We start from the raw sequence: 24,267 nt of genomic DNA on the forward strand, positions 1-24,267 counted from the left end.
TTTTCTGTCTTTTGTTGTCCTTTTTTTTTTTTTTGAGAACATCGCTGGAAAAGTTACAAATTTGGAACAGTGCTGCTGTTGTATTATGACCAGCTGTAGGGGTTAATTAATTCTGTCTTCAAGATCTAAATATAAATTTCATATAATACTATCTTAAAGGAAAAATACAGTTCTTTTCTGAATTTTATGCAATTTAGAAAAATACCTTCATAATCAATACATATTACTTGTCCCTTTCTTATTGTCTTTAACATAGTATATGGTCATTGTGTTAAACATATATACTAAGATGGAGGATAAACTGAAAAATAACCATCTTTCTATAGCAGTACAATTGAAAAAGTCATTCAGCAACAACTTAAAACACAAAGAATATAAGTGTACAAGGAAGGACAATAAGTGCAGTTGACTCCACATTTCTATGAAACACATGGCTTAAATAACCAATTATATTTTAGTATGCATAATACTTATGTTAACAAAGAATTATTTTTCTTCTCCTCCACTCCACTGAAATAGAATATGCACTGAAATAGGATAGAGAAGTCCTTTGCAGAGTTATCCCAGCCAGACTGGCCTAGCACACATACTGAGTGCATGATAGCCACAGCTGGGACAGGGCACAGAAGGGTTAAGTGTTCCCATGTTCACCCAGGATCTCATAAACGCTTTGCAGCTCTGCTGAGCAACCTGCTACCACCACTACCCACTGCATGAGACAGCTAATTTAGTCATCATGTCAATCCAGTTACATACTGACTATCCTTATCTGGATTGTTTGTTTTTTTCAGTCAGGTGTGAACAATAAAAAACTGAATATCTCTTCATACTTGCTTAATTTTTGATTTTTCCAAGTTGTAGTTGCTCCTAGATAGCCATGCCGTATTCCATCAGTAGAGGCTCAGAGGTTTGGATGCTACAGTTCAACACTCAACCCCCCAACGAAGGCTTTGAACTTCAACCTCACCTGAAGACACAGATGTGCTGGTAGCAGTTACCTCCCAGGACTTGCTACCCAAATGGAGACATTATGTATGAGGGCACCAACTGTCACACAGCTTGGTTCAGGAAACCTCCAGAATTAAGAACTAACAATATTGAGGCCCCTTTGTGATAGTGTTAGGTACCATGAGCCAGGGTCAGGAGATGAACATGGCTGCTAAAAGTCAGAAAATTATTGGTTAATAATTTAAAAGACAAAGAATAAAATTGTAATAGAAACCAATATCAGTATATTTGTTTGTTACTATAATGTTTTTTTTAAAGAATCATCAATGTTTAGTGCTGTGAGCCCAAACTCTTGAATTCTTCATACTGATACTATAACCTTGGTGGTGTTAAGCATGGCTTCTTGGCCTTCGCTGCAACTACAAAATTAAATTAGTGCTCTTACCTGTCTCAGAAGACAACACAGAGGAATAATGAGCTCTTTTCCACTGCTGAGAACATTTTTTTCTCAAGTTTTATTATCTGTGAAATAACTACCTCACTAAAACCACTGAGATCTCATTTGCCCCACACCAAACAACACAAAGAGAAAAACAATTTTATTATAAATCTTGCCTTTTTTGTTTTTCAGGGCTGTGTATGCAAAGGTAAAAGTCCCTGCTTTTGTGATAGCATGAAAGGTAATAAGGTAAGAACAAATATATTTTCCCTCTTTTAACATTAGCTTAATTCTGGGAATTGTTAACATGTAGTTGTTTTGACATAGTAAGATAATGTGTGATGATACTCTGTCAAGAGAATATAGAGAAAATCATAAAAGGAATACATTACCTTACAAAATTCTGTTAAAATAACTCTGGGGACACTGTTTATCTAACAAGACTTTTAGATTAATTTTTTAAAATGCATTACTTTGTTTACAGCATTACATGACATTTGAGCACCGACACAAGAACAGCTGTCTGAAGCACTAGGTCCCTTTCACAAACTCCTAACAAATGCTCACAGACACTATTACTCTAGCAGCAGCTCTGCGGTTAGAAATTTTATAATACCATCAAGAGTGTCATGTTCAGTGCTTCCCTCTTTCCATCTTTGGGCCTTGTCCATCTCTCCCCACCCCCTGCACACCCTTTTCCAGCTCCTGAAGGAAAGTTACATGTGCAGGCATCGGACTGATAGAACACCTTGCCAGCAGCGAGGGAACAGCATCAAATCCATCAAAAGTAATAGAGCCGCAGCTCTGCCTGTTGCCAATAGTAGTTTGGCAGAGGCTTGGAGTGGCTCTTAGACTAACCTGAATTAAACTAATGCCAAAAATTCTTTCAAACTCCTGCTTGTAGTTGGAAAAACAACTGATTCACAAATGAAAGGGGTGTTATTGAAGCAGCCATGGTTGGAATTCAGGCTACCTGTGGACACGATTGCCATACTAAACCTTATCTGTAGATTCTAGACATTTATATAGACTTAGGATTGTGATTAGTCCCACTGTTCAACACATCTGCCTGTTAAAGAATTACTCACACCTTTTCTTCTGTACATTTATTGCCAAGAAAAATGTCATAGTGCACAACAGAAAACACTGCCAGTCTTGCTTTTAATTTCAGTGTTGGAGGGAAGTTATCTCGAAGTAAATATGTTCATAATTAAAACATATTTTCTTAGGTGGGAAAGGATAGTATACTTATGTCTTTGGTAAAATCTCCATGCTTATTTTTCATGTTCTTAGTTGGTCTAACATGACTTTGTCTTAACTAGTGAAATGGAGACCAGGTAAAATCTAGAAAAAATAAGCGCCCACGAGATATTGGTAAGAATGAACACCCACAATTTGTCTTAATCAGTTCCAGTTAAAGCTGAGAAATTAGTAGGTAAAAGTTAATCATGATCTACACTGATTTTTTTTCAGGCAGCATTGGAAAGTCAGGACAACTTCATTAATCAGTGTGCTTTGATAACTGTTCGATGTTAAGAAACTTTCCAACCCAAGAATCCTTTAATCTTGTTGATCTGTCAAGAAGAAACTGGGTAAAATTGCCTGTACTGTATGAAGGGGAGTGAAACTGTCAGGAGAGAGCAGTGCTGCTCTGAATCTGGAGAGCAGCCCGTGTCTTGCTTCAGTGAGGGGATAGCAAGATGAAGGACTTTTTTCTGTTTTCTGTGAGTTAGTACCACACCCCCTCCAGTGGCACGTCTTGGTATTGCATCATCCTTATTTACCTTTCTTGGGACGCTGGTCAATGAAATAAACGATTTGTTACAAAAAACTCTGCCAGTTTAGGATGCAGATCTCACAGACACTTTGCGATGCAATTCTTATTTTGGTTTCTGTTAAAATATTCTGTGATTATAATTTTGTTTTGTTTTGTTTTAATAATTCGGAAGCTATATAAGGTCTGTTCAGTTTGTGGGATTGTGAAGGGCAAGAATTGGTGATAGGACAAGCCAAGGTATTCAACTTCCCTGGGACTTCTTTAGGATCCTACCTTGTACACTGAATAATAAGATACCAGAACTTCTGCACAGCAAATTTTCAGATGCTTTTTTTTTGTATAACTTTCCTCTGATAAAGCAGTAAGAAAATTGACTCTGAGAATCAATAACCCCATGCTCTCTCTTCCTTATCGTGTTGTGATGTAAAAGGTCGTGGATAGGCAGCTTTTTATTGACATAAAATTGAGCATGTTAAATTGCTGCTATCTAAAGAGCTGAAACACCTTTTCTGTGAATTTCCAGGCTTGAAGCACTTTATTTTAACCAAAATAAGACTTGCATCTTCATTATATTTAACTAAAAAACTCGAAATGCCCCTTCCACTGTAACTTAGCCTCCCGTATTATATTGCATAGCTTTCATCTGTGTTTTCTTTATATGATGATTTTGAACTGACCTTCCTGTACAGCAGCAGCCATAATGTTTGCCAGCTACAAATTAGGCTGCTGTGATGGATTTGGATTTGTGTTGCTTGTAGTGACTAAACACAATATAGAAATACTAACAATGAGTATGTATCAGATGCTTTCTGAAACTTTTCATGTTGACAATTAACTTCTCTACTCTGCAAAATCTTGAGTACGGTTGTCATCTGATATCTCCAAGCATACTTATGCCACATAGGCAGGACCACAAAAAGAGGTGAGTATGAGCAAGGCTAATGTATCTGCCACAGTAGCAGACAGGTATGTCAAAGTTAAGAGTTATTGAAAGTAATGAATGCCTTAGAAATAAGGGTTGGAAAGGAGAATTCATTGATAATTTAAGAACTTCATTCTCTTAATATTTACAGGGTGAAAAAGGCTATCCTGGCATTCCAGGTCCACCTGGTCATAGAGGCTTTCCTGGTCCAGAAGGGCCTCCAGGGCCACAGGGACCAAAGGTAAGTGTATGACAGAGAGACAGATAAACTACTGTGCTACATAGTGAGCTATGACTGGCTAGAGAATTCAATTTTAAGAAACAAAACTAAACCAAAACCTGTTTCAGAGTCCGTGCAGTTCTGTACATTCCCCATTTTCATTACGGGAAAAATTTCTTATTACCAGTAAAGCTTGAAATAATTCTAGCAGGTTCTGTCTAGACCATGCTGTGGAATACTTTGCTGCCTTGCTCTCCCATCCTGCTTAGCCCCCTTTCAGCCTGCTCTTGGCTTTTCTTTCCATCCAAAACAGTTCTGGTGAGAGTGACTGTTTCATGCATACACCTGATCATTACATGGATATCACTCATATGTAGGAGCCTTCCATGTATTTCCTCACAGGGGAGGACTTCCAGGTCTCACAGTTTGGACAGATACATAGCAACTGCTTTCTCAGCATACCCTGTTGGGTTTTTTTTTGCCTATTTTGAGATATATTGTATATATTTCTTTATTACGAGGGTGGTGAGGCACTGGAACAGGTTGCCCATCCCTGGCAGTATTCAAGGCCAGGTTGGATGAGGCTTTGAGCAACATGACTGAGTGGAAGGTGTCCAGGTACACGGCAGGAGAGTTGGAACTGTGTGATCTTTAAGGTCCTTTCCAGCTCAAACCATTCTATGATTCTATGATATATCCCCTGTACACACTGAATAGGAGGGCAAGATGCCATGATTTATGCAAGTTGTATTAAATGCTTGTTTGCTTTAGTGTCTGTAATAGGCAAATCGCTTATTTATATAGTTCTGTGTGCACGTGTTGGTATTAAAAATGTTGCACGACCAGCTGACATGTACGTGCTTTTTCTCAATTGTATTAAAACAGATTATTTTTCATTTGTGATCTAGGGTTCTCCAGGGCTCACAGGATTAATTGGACCCAAAGGTATACGAGTAAGTATATTTTAAACAAACTAATTTGTATTAAATATCATGCTAAATGCCAACTTAGTTCAATAATTTGCAAAAAATAAAACCAAAACATTACATATAATTTTAAAATATTTTTAACATTTATGACATTCAGTATACACATGCATTATCTGCTTTATAGAACTTTTGGTTTTTTTTTTTTTGCTGCATCTTATGGACAAGGTTCAAACTGTGTGTACTTAGTAGTGGGTGTGCTATGAAACAGTCAGACTAGAATTCCCCAAAGATTTGTTTGGGTTTTTTTTAATGTGGGCAAAACCAATCTATGTTAACAGTGCATAAGCAACCATTCTACTTGGGTCATCATCAGAGGGGTAAGGAAATAACAATCTTTTGATAGAATCATACTTGCATTCATTCTTCTTATGAATGCAATCAAAAGAAAAATTGCATCATGAGCTTTTGCTTAATATTTGTAATATTATTCTTCTGGTTTTATGTTATTAGGGACTCCCAGGAATACCTGGATTTTCAGGTCCCCCAGGCCTTCCAGTAAGTAAAAATTAAACTGATTTAAGTATTTCTCCCTTACTACAGGCTTCAGTACAGTTTTCCTCAGCCCAGCATGCACACTCTAGTCTTAACGTCAGTGCTTTCTCTATCAATTAGCCTAGAGATAAAAATCTTAGCATCATCAATTCTTATTCCTTGTAATGATTTAAGAACACATTGTAATCTCTCAGGTCTTGTGAAACACTGCTCCATAATAAACTCCTTCAGTGTTGTTGTAAGGTAATGTGAATGTGCAAAACCAGAACTTGTGTGAATTTTGCACTTCTTTTTAGGGTGAACCGGGTAGTGTTGGACCTCCTGGGCGTTCAGGTGTTCCAGGATGCAATGGGACAAAGGTACAAACCAAGCTAAATGTCATGGAGATTGTGTTTGACTATGCTTGGGAATGGCCAAAAAGCAGTCTGAATTTTAACCCTGATATAAAAATAGCTGTGATTTGTTATGGTTTGTGAGTTTATCACTGGGAAAAATTTGACTCACGAGGCCAGAGGAAGAAAAATATAGCCTTTTTGTGTAAGACAGATAATTGAATAATGCATGTTAATGGTCTTTTCTAAAAAGCTAAGAATAATGTTTGATATTTTGACAGATAAAAACATTTTCATTAAATCCAGAAGACCTAATCAGCTTTGTCCCACCTGTCCTTCTGTTGAAGTGCATTAGAGAAGAGATAAATAATTCATTAATTTTATTTCATCAATATCTACCTTGCAGTTGACAATTCATAAATCCTGAAAGCAATTAAAAGAAAAGGCTTAATGTTAAGTTACAGATTTACTAGGTTTTTTTTTTTTGTTTTATGACAAATGCTTCCAGCATTCTGAAAGAGGGAGTCAGAAGAATGCCTATAACAGAAAATAATACATTTCTAGTGAAACAGTAAACTGATCTGACATAGCTAATAAACCCTACTGTCTAGGATAGGTATCAGGACCCATACAGTGAAGCTGTGCCACTTCTAGCAAATATGGTGGTAATGCAACTCACAATTTTAGTATGGTAACATAAGAAATTTCTTTTGTAATCACATTTGCTAAAATTGGACCAAATAATAAACACTAATATGCATTAACAGTCACTGTTACTACTTTCAGGGCGATCAAGGTTTTCCAGGTCTTCCAGGTAGAAGAGGTGCTCCAGGTGTTCCAGTAGGTGTTTGTGAAATTATTTGTGTGCATTTCCACCACATAAAGATATTCACTGAGAGAGTGTAAAGCCTCACATTAGCTGGTATTTACAACAGTTGAAATGTATAGGTATGCCCATTTTCCTGATATGAAGACTGTGGTAGAGAAGCTGAAATTAAAAGTAATGCTTTATTGACTGCATGTCAGGCCTCAACTTCTTGGTTAAAAGTGCATACAGATTCACTCTTCAGTGTCTCAAGGGATGCTCATGAAAATTTACCACTCAGATCTCTAAGGGTGTCCAATATACATGTAATAGATTGCAGTTTCAGTTCATGCCTAAATATCTTTGATGATATGGCCCAATTAAGTCAATTAAGAACCAGGAATTAAACCTAGAACCTCTCTTTCTGGGTATTTTGCTTTAACCCTAGATTTGTTTTTTCTCTGTAGAAATGTGTGTTTAAAAGAAGTTTTTAAAACTTCTAAACAAATATAAAAGGAATGCTGTCTGTCAAGTTCCAGTGACTTCAAATCTAATAACATCTAAACATGATTTTCACTTTACCAGCTCTCCTGATTTTTATTTATTTTTTTTTTATTAAGGTCAGGCTTCAAAACTGCTCTGCCTTCACTTGTAGAGTTGTTACTGTGAGACAAGACTATTTTTTAACAATATGCCCTTTCTTCTTAAATTGAAGTCTGGTACATTAAACATGTACCTGGCTATATACAGCATCCATGAAAACAAATCAATTTAGGATTAGTGAACTTAGAGAATATTCATGTGTCCTTCCACTACTGTCTCTTTTACGTCTCTGTTTTACTAATATAATTGTTCTTCTCTTTAGGGTATTGCTGGCATCAAAGGAGAGAAGGTCAGTTATTTACACCATATAATGTGAAATATTTATTGGCGATCAGCAATTTGTGCTTATGTTCAGTGATGGAAGAGTTCTTAACATCTCCATTCATGGGAAACAGAAGGTTTACCATCAAGAATAAGCAAGCAAAAAGTTTGGGTGCTTTATCCATTGCATTAGAAGATCTATTCCATTACAAAGTTCTGCAGCATAACTTTGAATCTTCCTTATTATCTAATTGTTCAGGGGTGCCCTGCAGATGGATATAACGAAGTGTATGATGAAAAAGGTGATCCTGGATTGCCAGGAATGCCTGGACTTCAGGTAATTGAGGTTTAATTCAGACTGTGAACGATATATATCTACATGTGAAAATATATGTGTGTGTGTATATATATAAATATTTAAAACAGATGATACATAATGTGTGTATATTAGGTTTTGGATATTACGTGTAATTTAAGTGTATTACATATTTTATACAGATACAGTAATTTTTTTACAATTATTTCACTAATTTATAAACCAGAAAATAATTCTGTGTCTTAAAGATAAATTTTAACTTTATATAATCCAAATAATACCATGTATTCTAAGTCTTTCTGCTGACTTTACTAACCAAAGTACACCAAGATAATAGTAATTAATTTTGCCACCAGAACCAATAGTGTCCATTATGTGTAAGTGAAGAGAGATAGGAAAGTCAGGTTTCAAACAAAGAACAATACTTCAGAAATGGAGACAAAATGGTTGTAAATTTAGGGGTTTACTCCTACATATAGAATATGAAAGGGATCTACAACAACCACCTAGTTCAACTGTAAAATTCCCCATGAAGTAAGATTTAGAGCAGCTCAAATTACAGAGTACTAGAAAGGACTGTATGATCCATATTAAAAAACTGACATCAATGGGAGAAGGTAGAGCAGACATTTCTTTTGACTGTTGTATAATAATTAGAGGACAGTAGGAAAATATAGGAAAATGAAGGAAAATAAAAAAATTAATTTCTTTGAAAATGAAGCTTTGAGGTACAGATTTTATTGCATAGAATATTTGAAAAATTAAAAGCTTATTAGGGCTAGCAATAGGACTACATGGATCATGAGAATATCCACAATTAAATAGGTCATACATGCTCACTTGAGTAGTTCAGTTTAGAGCAGATGTTCTCTCATGTTTCAAAACATATGCAAACCAATGAAGCAGTGAAGAGAAATTATATTTCTGTGTTATCCTGAGACATGGAAAGGGAATCCAGAGACAATGTTGTTCCTCTGTTTGCTACTCAGTTCATTGAATTTATCACTGTGGTTTGCTCATCGTCTTGCCAGGAGATTTCATCTCTTCTTTTAACATGCAGGGTGTCCAGGGTGCTCAAGGATATCCTGGAGAAATTGGACCACGGGGCCCTTCAGGAGCTCCAGTGCGTATGAATTTGTCTTACCTGTTACTTTAACCTTTGATCTTCCCAGTAATCTATGGAATTGCACAGATAAAAGTACCTGACTCTCACAGACTTGTTTGAGATCTAGATATATGAATGCAAAATCCGTATCCCTCTGCACACATCTGGGGTTTGTTATGGTTTTTTTTTTTCCCCAGTTTCTTTTGATTCATTTTATGCATGATAATTTCCACATTTTCCAGAAGAATCCTTATCCATGTAGACATAAATTTTAGTTTATAAATAGTTACCCATAAGGTCACTTTAAGTACTAATGTGTGTAACTGTAAGAGAGATGTATGTATTTGCAAATAGGCTGTACAGACATTCTGTCACAACCAATTGTGGCTATAGAGATGAAAGAATAAAACTAGTGATGTAACTCATACAAAAATTGGATACTTCAAAACACCTGCATTGGTGCTGAAGATTGTAATTCTTTTTTTTCCTTTTTTCTAGGGTATGCCAGGGAAAGCAGGACCTCCTGGACCTAAGGTAGTCTGAGATTGGTAATAAAAATGAAAACTTCCTGTTATGTGTAACACCAATTGACTCATTTTATAGGTATTTTTAAGATCTAAAAAACCATAACATTTGGGGAATTTTTTACAGGGTCTTATGGGACTGAAAGTAATAGGAGCCAAAGGAAGAAAGGTAATTGTATAAAATGCTTTTTTTTTTTTTTAGTTTTGTTTCTGTTTCCTGCTTTTTCTGATATACTATGGTGAAGTGTTTGGGGAGAGTAAGTACTGTGAGATAAAAATTTTCAGTGTATATGTGAAGTCTTTTATTGGAAGATGGAAACATGGCATTTCATACCTAAGGACAAACTGTTTTCATGTAAGAGCCAATGATATAAACTTCCTGATAGAAGGGTAGAAACCCAAGAGGAGCCAGTAGCTAATATTTACTAAAAAATAGCACTAAATTCATTTAGATATTATTTGCACAGGGTTCCTAAATGCTTTTCTAAGCATGTAAACATTGGTAAATACATAGCATCTGTAGACTCACAGCTTCTTATGTCCAACATCTTTTCAGTGTCAGCCTTTACGTTGCTAGAAAACCTCCCAGATTTGAATAGAAATTGGATGACTTGTCATCCATATTCTTACTTGTATCCCATATAATTGACGTTAAGCTAGAAATGACTGCGAATACATATATTGTTTCTCTCTGGACCTCAGTTGCAGCTGGAGAACCAGTGTAATCTATCTAAAGGTCCTCTTAAGACCTTGAGGCATCTCACACACTAGCTGATCTGCACATATTCAGCTCTGAACAGAAACAGCACTCTCAGACAGTGGGATTGTTTATAACTTTGTAATTACTACTGGGCATGTGCTAGAAGTTTCCTGGGAAAATTCTGTAAATAGAATTGATTATTCGTTAGGATTAGCTCAGGTGAACATGGAGCATGTGGCTTTCTTATGAAAGAGTGATGCATTCATTCTTTGATGTTATTCTGCAGTTGCATGCAAAGACATGCCACTGGCTTAAAATCACTGGGAATTATGGATGTGATTTTGTTGAGCTCCACAGGAAATACAAGATTTAGGGCTTTCTCTATTCTAAAAGATCCTTAATGAAAAAGTGTACTTCAATATTAATGTTTTCAGTTAAGCACATATGGAAGGTAATTGTATCAGTCAGCACTGTTACAGTCATCTCCCTGTAGTTCACAGACTTCAGTTTTGAGCATGTCATCTAAGGCAGTTTGAGAGAAAAGCTTTAATTAAGCAGATAATTTTATTTTATATGGGGTTAAAATGATTGTATAACTTTTAAACAAAGTGTATTAAAAATTCAAGATAATTCTAGATACTTTAAAAGAAATCAACATATGCATTTTTATATTTCCCAGCTAGGACACTGTTTTCGTAGTAGTCTTAAATCTCCCATATGTTTTTTTTTATTGGAAGATAAATAGCAAGGAAATAGAAATGTTACCTGTGTTAACAGTGAAGTGTAATGACAGAAAAACTCTCATAAATTCAAAACTATAGTGATAGTAATTTGAAACAATAAAAACACACTGCTTATAGTTGCTCTACTTTTCTTTCAAGGGTGATATTGGTTTAACTGGACCCCCTGGACCCCCAGGAACCGTTATTGTGACATTAAGTGGACCAGACAACATGACGGTAGTAAAATTGTTAAACATTACATTCAGATAAACCATCTTACTAGGCTGTATGTTGAGAGGACTTTTTCATCTTCATTGTTCCAGCAGCATTTCCTTTTACCCATCCTGACATTTCTCAGACTTGTTCAGTTAGATACCATGTTCCTATTAGAGTATGTCTGTACAGCCAACTTGGCTTATTAGTAACACACTTGCTGTGGATCTCTGAGTACACAAAAAGTAAACCACATTTAGCCTCACCAAATCAACACACATTTTCGGAATGGCTATCAGAGCCACAGCTGCATTGACCTCTGGGCCTTGCCACTGAAAATATCAAGACATTGAGCTACCAGAGTTTCACAAAAGCGTATAAGTTTATGTACACTTCATAGTTTTCCTCATTGATTTTACTGCAACATGAATAATCATGGAAAGTGTTGGAAAAACCAGTGAGAACTGGAGAAAGGAAATAGTCTGATTCAGCCTGCATTTTAATTATTGCTTTGTGAATTCAAATTCTTGCATTTTGGCCATATATAGAACCTAAACAGCAGTAGTTCATACAGTTTTAAGTCTTCACATATTAATGGAACAAGTCTACAATCTCTTACTGACTGTGTTCCTTATTTAATTTGCATCTAATCCATGGAGTTATCAAAACTCTCTCTCCATTATGTGCTAAAATAAAAAGTTAATTTTGCATCAAGACTGTATTGAGGAGGGCAGAGAATGATTGCAGAAGCAAGGTACAACTTTCAGACAGAGCAGCTCTTCTCTGTTTATTTAAATAAAATCAAAACCACTTGCAGTACTTCTCCCTCACAACTGTGAAAGTTTATCATGGGGGAATGGTGGTTTTTCAGAGACACTCAGTGTTAAGGTTCAACAACCGCTTACATATATAGTTTGGGCCATGAGTCTAGCCAGGTAATAACTAGGTAGTCTATGAACTTTGACTTTATGGTGACCTTAGGATGTGGCCCAATACATAATAGTACTACACAGCAGGGCAATTTAATCCTGAGCCCACAGTGGCAAGGATTGTGTGGGTAACAACTGCATTTACATGTTGGAGGTAACTAGCTTCAGTGAAGCAACTGAGCTGTATATTTTTCACTTGGAATTTGTTTCCATCTGTGGGGATACTTACTCCAGTCCCTCTGCGTGCAATCACAAGTAGGTTATTTTGAACTTGCTATGTTCAAACATATCTGTAGAGCCAGTTTCTTTTTCAAACATTGCAGATTTCGGCAGAAGTGCTGATATGAAGATTCTGTTTCTTAGTAATTTAAGTAGAACCACCTCTGCTTAAAGAAGTTTGATGTAACATAAGGATTTTCTATTTTTAAAACTTGAGTGTTAAAAGATCCAAGAGACCATATTAAAATTTTACTCTCTGTGTAATAGGACTTGAAAGGAGAGAAAGGAGATAAAGGATCAAGAGGACCTCCAGGACCAATGGGGTTTACAGTAAGTGACCAGAAGTAAATCCAGATGTTCAGATGTTCTATTCTAGAATATAATATAAATTAATAGCATTCTAGCTGTACTTAATTTTTAGACTATTTTTTTAAAGGTAATAGAATTATAAAAGATACATTTAATTTAGAAAAGGTGAGTGTCAACATATATGTGTCTTGAGCACGGTTTTATTATAGGGGCCAGTTGGTGATTCTCGAAGTGAAAAGGGTGACCGAGGAGAACCCGGAGTACAGGTATGTGTAAACAATTGAATACATATGTTAGACTTTTCTGGAGAGCAATTTTGCTCTGGTGTTGCTCTTCAGCTTTTGTTTCAGTACCACTGAGTGATTTTTCTTAGACTCAAAAGCTCTTTAATCCAGTAAACCTGACCAGAGACCTGAAAGTCAGATCACGGTTCTTAAGGTTCATGTACCATGAGTACCTGAGATAAAGGTCAGGTGATGGTGGATTTACTTCTATTTGTTTTGCTGTAAAGTTTCTACTGTTGAAACTTAATTAAAAACAAAAATGGTCTTTGGACATGGACTGGCTTTATAGTGCCAGAGTATTCGTAGAATAGAATTAAAACCACTGGGTTTACTTAAGGCAGTAGAGCTAAATTAGCATGCTCAACCAGCAAGTATGTGGGGATGTGAAGAAAGTTGTTATAAGGGAATTCTCTTAAGCAGATAATATGAGAAAAAAAATCATATGTTTTATTTTTAAAAGCATATACATTAAGAGATAATTTATTGGAGTATATCTACGTTTTGAAGGGAATTAAATAGAAAATTATAATTTCACATTCAAATGGCTTTCAAAGTTTCAGATAAAAACTAATCAATGAAAGATGAAAGTTCTTCGTAACTAAAACTAAATGAATTTATAACAGTTCAATAATATTTAATTAGGGAAGAACCCTAAAATATCCAAATAAGTTACATTTTTCTTGTAACATTTTCAGAATGAAACACTTTAATACCAGATGCATTTTGATAGCCGTAGTAAGAAAATTAATTTTCAAATTAAATATTTCATTTGGTCCAAACATGCATATTTTGAACTTTTTCCGTACTTCTTGTGGTTGAAACAGATTTGTTTTACAAGGAAAGGTAGCAGGACGGACCAGTGCTACCTCTTTTTTCAGTTGCGTGGTAGTATAACAATGCTTATGCTAACTTGATTGTTATTTTTATTAGTCCTATACATTGTAAAAATTTTAATTTTGAGTTACTGGTGTAAAGTAATAAAAGTTATTGGTAACCAGTGTGTGTGGTATTCTTCCTCTATCTTCTGTGTTTCTTATGTCTTCTTTTTGTATAAGCCCAGTCCTGTCATGTAGTGTTTTTTAGAACTCTTAGTTGACCTCTCCCTTCCTTTCATTCTATTTCTCTCCCCATTTTCCCCTCTTCCCTCCCTTCCCTTTGTCTTCTTTTTTTTTCTTTTTTGTTATTGTTGTGAGTTGCTTGACAAGTATTGTTGCCACACTAGATACCAGGACCCCGGTGGAAGGCTGCCTGATGTGCTGAGCACCATAGGAAACTGGAGATACCTCTGGCATGCTGCCTCCTTCTGTTTTCACTTTTCCATCTATTGCCCTCCTTCCAGTCCCTTTGAAGTGCACTCCCTATTCTTTTTCAATAAATAATTTCTCTTCAAGTCACCTCTTAACTCCATTTCCTGCAAGAGAACCATTTCCTTTTAGTGTATTTCTTTGCTTACCATTAGAAAGGCTGCTAGCTGCTGTATTATCATTTGTCTTGCTTCTGCAAGGACCTGATTTTGCACCAAGCTTTTTGCACTTGCCTGGCACTTTGTGCTAGTGAAGTGTCTGCCTGAACTAACCCTCCACAGGAAAAGAAATATCCAGGGGGATGTCTTATGATAATATCAGTTTTAAGAACATCAATTATGATTAGAAATAATGAATATTTTAAAAAGAATCTTAATACCTTTTCAAAATCTGTAAAGACCTAAAATACAGTTACCTGCACAGCATTTAGTTGTTATACTCTTTGAATATGATAACCCCTCTTAGGATCTTCTTAATTTATTTTTACTTTTTCTTATGTTTTTCCTTTGTAGGGTAAACCAGGAAAAGATGGTGCCCCAGGTCCACCTGGCTTACCGGTAAAGAAGGAAAGATTTTAAACGTTTTCTAAGTAATAGTCATCTGTTTATCATGGTCATATCTTCCTGTCATGGCTTTTTCCCATTGCAGAATGTGTTTGATAATGTTGATTTGCATACACTGTGAAATGTTTCCTTTTACACAGCTGGCATTGGGACATACTGTGTTGTCAGAGATGTAAGCAGGACAGAGAGGCTCAGTTCATAGATATTTTCTCTTATGTGTAAAATAAAAAGACCTGTTGCTTGCTGCTACCTGACGAGTATGAGACACAGTCAAAGTGTCTCAAAGTGTCTCACAGCCAAATTAATTTTACTGAGTTTCATTCTGGTTAGTCAAATAGAAATTTTTGCAAAGGACTTATACTTTCACTTCAGCATAAATCCAGAAGCAAAATAAACAGTTTTTACTCACTAGAAACAAAGACATTCTTTTAGAAAGGAAAGTTACTGTCAGTGTCACAGCTGCCTTGGCCTGAAATTAGATGACTGATAGAAATTAAAAGTACCATCTTGTCATCATATAATTCTTAAAATGTGCAATTTATAACTAAAATTATCTCATTTGTGTACTAATTTAAAAGCAAAAGTTGTTCAAATGTATTTGGAATACTGTATTCCATTAGTTAAATGTCCAACCTTTTATATTCACTTCCACTTTAACAACATCATCAGAGTCACAGTGACCTTACAAATTTCTTATCAAAATTTTCATTATCAGAATAGCCCATTTTACATATATCTTACTAAGGCATCATCTTCTTCATGCCAAAATGACCTTCGCAGGCAGTCTAAACACATTCCAGTCTGATAAAGAATGTGGAAAGGTCTACTGTATCAGCTAACAAAAAAATGAAAGTCATGCTCTGTTCCTGTTTCAACTCTACTATTACTGCATTCAATTGCATAAGACCTTGCATGTATATGTTTACAGAAAGCCTTAGCAGCAGTGTGCACTATTTTCCTACCTAGTCTTGCTGACACTTCTCGAGATCACCACCATCATGCAGACTGACCAGGTTCTGGGAAGAGGGAGTTGCTGAATGCAAGTCTCTCATTGTGTTCCATTTCTCCCCTTTTAGAAATAGTAGTTTGCAGAAGGAGAACAAACCAAAGCCTCCTATGCATGTGCTGTCTGCAGCAGCTCTACCCTGGGATTGGTGGAGTGTGCTGTTACAAAGGCAGGTTTAGAGGAGGCACCTGCAGTATTTCCTACAAACAATGGAACCGTACCACAGACTGAGTCTTTCCCTGAGATTTCTTCCCCTGAGCAAGCCACATTCACCTTGCTATCACCATGAAAGATTAAAGCTTTCCATTTTATATCTTACTGATGACTGTGCTAAAAGAGTAATCCTCATGAAATTGTGTACTGTCACCTGTAGGGACAAAATGGTGAACAGGGCAAACCAGGACTGGCTGGCAGGCAAGGAGCTAAGGTATTGTCTAATGGTTTTATTGTTTATGAGGGTGAAGATAAGGTGTGTTTTGAGATTATTATATGAGGTTTTCTTATCACTGTGTATACAATATGTTATACAGATGACAAGTAATGTTTTCATGGAATAGGGAATAGATCAGCTGAAATAGATCATATGTTTGAACGAGTGTCCATCTATGCCTGATGAGTTTTTTGGTGTATGTGCCTGAATAGGTGTGCAAGGAACAGACAGGGGGGTGGTGAAGGACTGTCAGGAGCAGTTCTTCTTTAAAGTTATGAGCAATGTACTGAAGTAGCAGTGGGTACCAAATGCCTTGTGTTGTTTTTAATAAAAAAACCCCTCTCTGTTCTCTCATGAAGGGGAGGAAAGGAAACACTGGTCCACCTGGAGCTTGTGGTCAAGTAAGTGTAAATTATCTTCATAACATACTTTTTCTAAACTATTAGAATAAGAATAAGCCAAACTGACTATAAGAGGGAATAACGAATGTCCCATGATGCTCTAACTAACCATGGCTTTCTTAAAACACTGATGTTGCAGGGAATCTCACAGAGATGGCATCTTCCTTTGTGTGGAGCTGGATGCGTGACTGGGGCCTGGTTTAGATATCACTCAGTTCCAGCAGTTTTGCCAGGAGATTGAACAGTCCACAGAACATTTGCAGAAATTTACAGGAGTTAATTTTTAAACCAATCTCTGATCAGCTCCAAAATAGGAGATGTTAATTTTAAAATCCTAAGGAGACTTTTAAAAGAAAGCAAGATGTACTATGAGTAAAATTTCTCTGTCCAGTCATACTATCTCACTAGTGGCTTTCTTAAAGGCCCCAGGCACACCAAAGGGAAACCTTCTGCCCAAATTGTTCAAAAGAAATGATTTTGTAAACAGCTTTATCATTTGTGGTATTGATTTTTGGAAAAGCAGTGATCTTTTTTTAGTACTCTATAGGAGCAAAGTAAAAATTTTTATTTTTAAGTAGTTTTTTATTAATTTTAAAATTGGTGAATTAGTAGTTTAAATTTCAGTGTGATGTTTACATATCAAGGCACAATAATTATTATAATACTGATTTGCCAGTAATGGTGCCCATGCAAAATAATTTGGAAAAGAATAAAAATTTGTAGTTACGAAAAAAATAGTTGCAGCCAATTGCTTTTATATTTTGCCTGTCATTTGTAGAGACTTTGAAACATCGTAACATTAAACTTCAATAAACTGAGTATTAATTTTTATAGGAATTAATATTTAATGCACATGTGATTTAAGTAGCTGATTATCTGTTTTCATGTATGATTATTTAAAAGAGTGGTATAGATATAGCTGACGATGCTTTGAGCCAGTGGAATAGACTAAGTGATTCCTAGAGGTTTCCCTCAAAAGTATTTTCTATTTGATGCTACTGTAATATCATGACTGAGTTTCCAACTTAAACCTTGCCTGTATAATTGCATCTGCAAACAGTTCTCTGAGAGTTGAGGAATTCAGCTGAAATCCCTATTTGCACAGGTCTCTTGGCATGATCTGTGTGTAACAATTATGATTTCATTTCTGGCTGCTTGTAATTAACATGTGATTAGGAAGGTCTTGTGGTGTCGTAACATCAGAATGATGAGATCATAACATTGTTCTAACTAGACGGAATGATCACAGTGAGGTACTGTGCTTCTCTCTTCTTTCTTACTACTCTTTCTTTTCTTAACGTTTTTCTCTTAAGACTGAATATTATGATAGTGTGGTTGGTGAAAAAGGAGATGAAGGACTCCCTGGACCTCCAGGACCAAAAGGTCAACGTGGCATGCCTGGTGAGTGGGACATCAAACAAAGAATCTTTTAGCAAGAGCTCTCCACTAAAAAGTCTTTTTGCAGGTTATGTTTTTGAGCACCCAACAGCCTGCTTCTGCCTTTACAAGAGTATTTCCAAATTACTCCCATCAAACTGCAGAATTTAAAAGTGTCCTGAGACTTTGATTTTTGGCTGTATTTCCTCTCAAAAATAATGAAGTTAGCACGTTTCCTTGCAAAAATAATTGAGTTGAGCACCTAAGCTCACTGACATCCTGTCTAATGACCATCAGGGCTGTATGTTTCCTGTTAAATGTAATGCACTATTTTTTCTTTTCTTTCATAGTTTATCTTATGCCATTTTTATTGCCTTTTCCAGAATAATGATCTGCAAGTTTGTATTTTGGTCATGATGTAAGATGAAAATGTACTGATTTATTATTTGAGCTGTGTCACAATATAACAAGGACTTGTGGGCTGAACTCTGAGGCAGCATCTTGTAGGCTGTATCTTATACCCATCCAGCAAATCCTTGCTTTTCATGTTCTGATGTTCTAACTTTATGAATATTTATGTATCCAAGTGACTGTATTGCATTCAGTGAATACACTTTGTTGTTATAAATATATTTTCATACTTCCAAGGGATGGCAACAGGAAAGTTGAGCCTGGAAAAGGTATTAATGCATTTTTAAGAGGTAGTATATTTAGTAGAGCAAATAATAGTGGCAAAAAGAAGCAAGTTTGTAGGCCTTTAAGTTGTTCTGAAGTAATTGAGTGTATCTTCACCCAAGACAAATATGTTGGATCCTATTCCTACCTGTTTTAAACATATATCTTGCCAGATTTCAGTGAGAATTATCAGTATTGCAACAGTTAGGTAAGTAGTAGATGCCTACTTGGGCAAAACTGAGTTCTTAAAAGATAAAATAAGCTCAAAATGCAGAAGCCCAAAGTTTGCAGTCAATATTATTAACTAGTGACTTTGCAGAGTATAGAGTGGTCTAACTCAAGTTTTGAATACATTGCTTTTGCAGGGCCACAGGGTCCTCCTGGAGATGCTGGTAGACCAGGTATGTGTAACGATCCAGTACCAACAATAAAATACATTGTTCTTCCTGCCTGTTATACTGAATCAGCTTAGTTAAGTCTTACTTTCAGATGACTTTAAACATATCTCTTAAGTGGTAAAAAGCTGTCATACAAAAACCTTGATGGGACTGGTATTTAAAGAGGGGTTAAAGATTTTTTAAAATGTTTTTACATTCTCATTGTGATTATTAAATATATTATAAGATAAAAAAGATTTATGGGATGAACTCAGTATGTTTGTCTCTTGCTCATCCTATTGAGTACTTATGTTGTTTTGAAATTCCATTTCTTCTTTAACTTCAGTATTTTTTCCTTCTTTGGTTAGGTGTGTCAAGACCTGGTCTGAGAGGTCCCCCAGGATTTCCTGGGCCAAAAGGAGCAAAAGGAGAGAAAGGACAAACTGGCTTGTGTATTGTAGGCCCTCCAGGATTACCTGGTATGACTGGCAGACCTGGTTCTGTTGGATTACCAGGTCCTCCAGGAGAACCAGGTGATGTTATATATATAATGAATAAGAACAAATCCAGAGTCAACTCAATAACTAATGTATGAAATTATATAAATACATTGCTTACAGAGTATATTTTGAGTAATATGGTTGAACATAATTTCTTTTTGGAAGTTTTATTTTAGGATATTCATGGACATGCATATGTAGCAAATATCTGTGCTCCATTGCTAATGAGAGTCTGTGGGGAAGATACAAGGTCTTCTCAAAATAAAAATTTCTCACCTTTTTGTATGACCGCAACTATAAAATCTGCTACTTTAAAACAGGAAAGACTAATTAGAGAGAAAATCTGTTCTTTAACTCTTCCAAATGTTGTACTAAATCTGTAAGACTAAATTCAGAAGGGGCTAATTTGAAAGCTAGAGAGATCATTTACACGATCCATAGGTCTTAGTGGGCCTTAGGGCAGGTTTGAAGTTGTGGCAGCATGAGAATTAAGCAGTAGCCATTTATAAAACTTCTAGAACCTGTATTAACTAGGAATGCGTCTTTATCTAAGGCTAACAAAAGCATTATGTTTCTTTTAAATATGATATTGCCAAAACAAGATTTTCTGAGCCAACACCAATGTAGTGCTTCTCTCTCTGAAAAGTATATCTATCTGTCTCACAAATGTATTACCTTAGGAAGAGCTTGATGCATGCTCTGTTTTTCTACAGTAATAGTAAATACAGCAGAATAATTCTGTCGAAGATACATCAACAGCAATAATAAATTAGTCCATTCATGGGAAAAGACAGAATTACATTTCTGTTGATTCAGGTAAACTGCAAATACTTTCCCAGAAGGGCCTATGCTTTTTAAAGGCTAGACAAATTGATCCAACAGTCTGCTGAGATTTATTTCAGCATTACCATAGTTATCCTCAGGTACTTCTAGTTACAAGTGGTTTGGATTTATACAGGTAGTTATCTCTTTTAAATGAATCAAGATGTCTCAAGTTGGAAGGGAGCCATAAGGATCAGAGTAGCCTCCAGCTCATCCCTGCAACTTTTTTCTCTCTTTGCAACAAGAGAATTGTGTGAATAATCTGCTGATACAATGTTGCCATGCTCATTTCATTAACAGGTAGGGTAACATTTAGAACAGGCCTACCAGGACTTCCTGGAGAACCAGGATGTGCAGGACCTCCGGGACCTCCAGGAGATACTGGCATGAAAGGTCAGTTTCAGAATGTTGTTGGTCACAAGTAGATGGTGCAATCCAGTAATCTATGTGGATCGTCATGAAATGTTGAATTTCATTTGCCTCTTAAGCCATTTGGTGAGTTCAGAGATTTAACAGAATTCATTAGGGATAGCAAATGTCTTCCTTCCCTTAAAGTGAACAGCAGGTGAAAGAGCAGTGCATGTGCCAGTGCTGCACACCAATTATACAGCACCGCAGCTGGGTTATAATAACAATAAAAACAATAAAAACAATTACTACAGATTGGTAGGATTATCTTATTCTCCTGTTGGTAAGTTCAACACTAGCAGCTGTTCTCTGAGAGCAGGTTCCTTCTGCACATTTCACTACAGAAGCTGCTGAATCTCCTCGCCATTTGCTAGTCGTTAAAGTCACACAGGCTGTTACAGAGCCATGTTAATCTGAAGCCTTTGTCTCCTGTCATCTTTTGATAGAATCTAGCTTATCAGTGGAGTGACTGTATCCAAATGGTCTACTAAACTAGACTTGAAAAAAATCAAGGGATATTCCTTCATTTTCAATTTACTGTAGTAAGTTCTGATTCACTGTCTGACCCCAGGTAATTTTGTAATGTGCTGGAATTGATCTTCCAACAAAATTAAGGCTATGATCCTGTTGCTCTCTGGCTAAAAAGTGTTAGCCATCCTCTGTAACAAACTATGTAACACATTAATTAAGCTTGGGCATGACTGGTGTGGAACAACTAATGAATGAATTTTGTTTTAGGTGATGAAGCTCACGTATGTACTGATTGCAGCTATATTCCAGGAATTCCTGGTCTTCCTGGTTCTCCTGGGCCACGTGGCCTAGATGGCATTCCTGGTAAGTTATCCCGCTTTTTCCAGCAGGATAGTAGAAAAGGCCAGTGATTTTGCTTTTAGCATAAGAACCAGTATGGGGATGTCTGCAGCTTTCAGTTCTTGAACTAGCCCTGACTTTGTGATGAGTGTGGGAGCCTGATGCAGCTCCATCTACTGATGGGAGCACAAGCCCTAAAAGAGATGAAGTCAAAATGCTAATGGGCTTAGGAGCAGTGTAGAGCCAGGTCAGTCTGTGATGGAGCAGTAGATGTAACAAGTAAAATCATTCAATGCTGTGTGTGATTATCAGAGCTTGTCAAGATCCATGTCCTTTTTTTTCATTCTTCTTCACAAAATATGCTGTTTCCTTTGCAGGTAGAGAAGGAACAACAGGTCCAAAAGGCTCTCCAGGTTCTCCAGGAGCACCAGGGTTTCCAGGAGCCCAAGTAAGGCTTTGGTTTTTCTGATTATTTTTCAGATTCCATAAGAATTATTTCAGAGAAACCTCATGGTTGGTTTTACTTGCATTGTCATACTGGGTGATCTCAATAGTTTGAGTTCTTTAGTAACAGATGTGTCTGCATAGGAGACCTAGGGAGGTCTCTTACTATCAAGTATGGCTGATCTAGCTTTACATTAACCTGTTTTGCTCAGTGCAGCAAGAAGTACAGCCCGGGGAGTGAGGGAGGTAAATACCTTTGTGATTAATCTGTGCTGCATCTCATGATGGTTAGACTGCTTCTGCCTGGTATGGGCAGTTTACTTCAGTTCATCTACATAATTCTGTGATCATAGCAGTGGCTGTAAAGCATACAGAGTTTTGTATGTTGTGATCTTCATCAGACTTCTTACTTGTCTTGTTCCCAGCATGCTCAGGATTTGCTAAAGTTCCAGTGGTGCAGAGAAACTTGCTTCTCATAATACCTTCTTCAGGGCTGCAAAGGACATTCCCTCTGGAGAAACATTATGAAGAGGGAAGGCTGACAGCTGCTGTCATAAACATAGCATTTGGTTGTTATAACTTGTGCCTGTAGTAGTAATTATTTATGGGAAATTACAGGTGGTGCTGTCTAATAAAAAACTGTCATGCACAAGTATTCATTGTGGTGGTTGCTGTACAGGTGCAGAATGAGTCTGTTAACAGGCTTTCCCAGAAGGCTTCCAGGAGTTCATGAGCCCATGATCCCTAAAGCCTAGTGTGCTTTCAGCTTGTACTGGTTTTGGCTAGAACAGGGTACCCACTGAGGGTACCCCTCTAAGGCAGAAAGCAGGGAGAGGAGAAGTTAACCAACTATGGCAGTTATAGTAATCTAATTGCCTGGGGAGATACTGTGTAGCAGAAATCTCTGGAGGCTGAGAGAGCTGGGCATGTTTAGTCTGGAGAGGAGACCCACTGAGAGGGAATCTTCTCAATACATACAAATACCTTATGGGTGTGTGTCAAAAGGATGGGGCCAGACTCTTTCCAGTGGTGCCCAGCAACAGGATAAGGGGCAATGGGCACAAACTAAAACACAGGAAGAGCCATCTGAATATGAGGAAGCACTTCTTTCTTTTGAGTGTGGCAGAGCCCTGGAACAGGCTTCCCAAAGAGTTTATGGTGTCTTCGTCCCTGGAGATACTCAAAACCCACCTGGACACCATCCTGTGCAACCTGTTATACATAAACCTACAGGAGAGTTAGACTAGATGATCTCCAGAGGTCCCTTCAAACCCAAAACATTGTGTGATTCTGTGATTTTAAGGTATTTTTTTTGTCTTGCCACCAAAGCACTACAAGGTAGCTAACAGTCTGATCCATTAAATGCTGCATTATTTCTGCTTAGAATAGCATAAATGGAATGATAATCATGAGTAAAGGCAGGAGGGAAAGAAAAAACACTAAAAAAACTTGTTTATTGAAGTGTGCCATTACAGTGAATGAGGATTAAAAGAATTAGTCTTAAGTATTTAATATAAAAAAAAGAGACCTTGAAAACAGCTGACATGTCTAGCATTGAAAATCTTTTGATTACTCTGTTGCAGGGACCTCCAGGTTTTAAGGGACATAAAGGATATAAAGGATCAAAAGGTGAGCCTGGATATGTGTATCCAGAAGGGCCAAAAGGTGAGCGAGGAGATCCAGGGGCCAGGGGAGACAAAGGAAAAAAAGGTTCAAGTGGATTTGTGGGAAGACCTGGCTCTAAAGGATCAAAAGGTTCCAAAGGTGAAGAGGTGGGTATGCACTGTTTACAATTAATACAGAATACATGAAAGCCTAAATCAGTATTTATATCTTGTACAGCAGCCTGGTTTATCTGTTCAGATACTTTAAGTGAAAATCCTCTACCTGACTTAGGCGTACGATGCTCAACTATAGCAACCAATATGCAGAATCAACATGTATGAAAGAATGAGGGTAAATAGTCCTACGCTCTCAGAGAAAGATGAGGCTATTATAGGTACGTGTTGCTGAAAAACCTCAGCAGTCTTTTGTGGTGTTA

The 24,267-nt window shown here is 36.8% G+C and overlaps 1 protein-coding gene across 1 annotated transcript in view; it reads left to right on the plus strand.

Moving 5' to 3' along the window:
- Positions 1-877: 877 nt before the first annotated feature.
- Positions 878-24,267, plus strand: part of COL4A3 (collagen type IV alpha 3 chain) — a 49,242-nt gene continuing 25,852 nt past the window's right edge. The window contains exons 1-25 of the mRNA XM_034063567.1: positions 878-907; positions 1,580-1,636; positions 4,238-4,327; positions 5,215-5,259; positions 5,746-5,790; positions 6,084-6,146; positions 6,906-6,959; positions 7,790-7,816; positions 8,048-8,125; positions 9,165-9,227; positions 9,708-9,743; positions 9,861-9,902; positions 11,315-11,392; positions 12,784-12,846; positions 13,035-13,091; positions 14,926-14,970; positions 16,356-16,409; positions 16,772-16,813; positions 18,127-18,214; positions 19,231-19,266; positions 19,611-19,775; positions 20,865-20,957; positions 21,711-21,806; positions 22,160-22,230; positions 23,810-23,998. Coding sequence (XP_033919458.1) covers positions 878-907; positions 1,580-1,636; positions 4,238-4,327; positions 5,215-5,259; positions 5,746-5,790; positions 6,084-6,146; positions 6,906-6,959; positions 7,790-7,816; positions 8,048-8,125; positions 9,165-9,227; positions 9,708-9,743; positions 9,861-9,902; positions 11,315-11,392; positions 12,784-12,846; positions 13,035-13,091; positions 14,926-14,970; positions 16,356-16,409; positions 16,772-16,813; positions 18,127-18,214; positions 19,231-19,266; positions 19,611-19,775; positions 20,865-20,957; positions 21,711-21,806; positions 22,160-22,230; positions 23,810-23,998 — 1,707 coding nt within the window. The remainder of the gene's footprint in view (positions 908-1,579; positions 1,637-4,237; positions 4,328-5,214; positions 5,260-5,745; positions 5,791-6,083; positions 6,147-6,905; positions 6,960-7,789; positions 7,817-8,047; positions 8,126-9,164; positions 9,228-9,707; positions 9,744-9,860; positions 9,903-11,314; positions 11,393-12,783; positions 12,847-13,034; positions 13,092-14,925; positions 14,971-16,355; positions 16,410-16,771; positions 16,814-18,126; positions 18,215-19,230; positions 19,267-19,610; positions 19,776-20,864; positions 20,958-21,710; positions 21,807-22,159; positions 22,231-23,809; positions 23,999-24,267) is intronic.

Source organism: Melopsittacus undulatus, chromosome 6 (genome assembly GCF_012275295.1).
Source record: "Melopsittacus undulatus isolate bMelUnd1 chromosome 6, bMelUnd1.mat.Z, whole genome shotgun sequence".
Taxonomy (NCBI): Eukaryota; Metazoa; Chordata; class Aves; order Psittaciformes; family Psittaculidae; genus Melopsittacus; species Melopsittacus undulatus.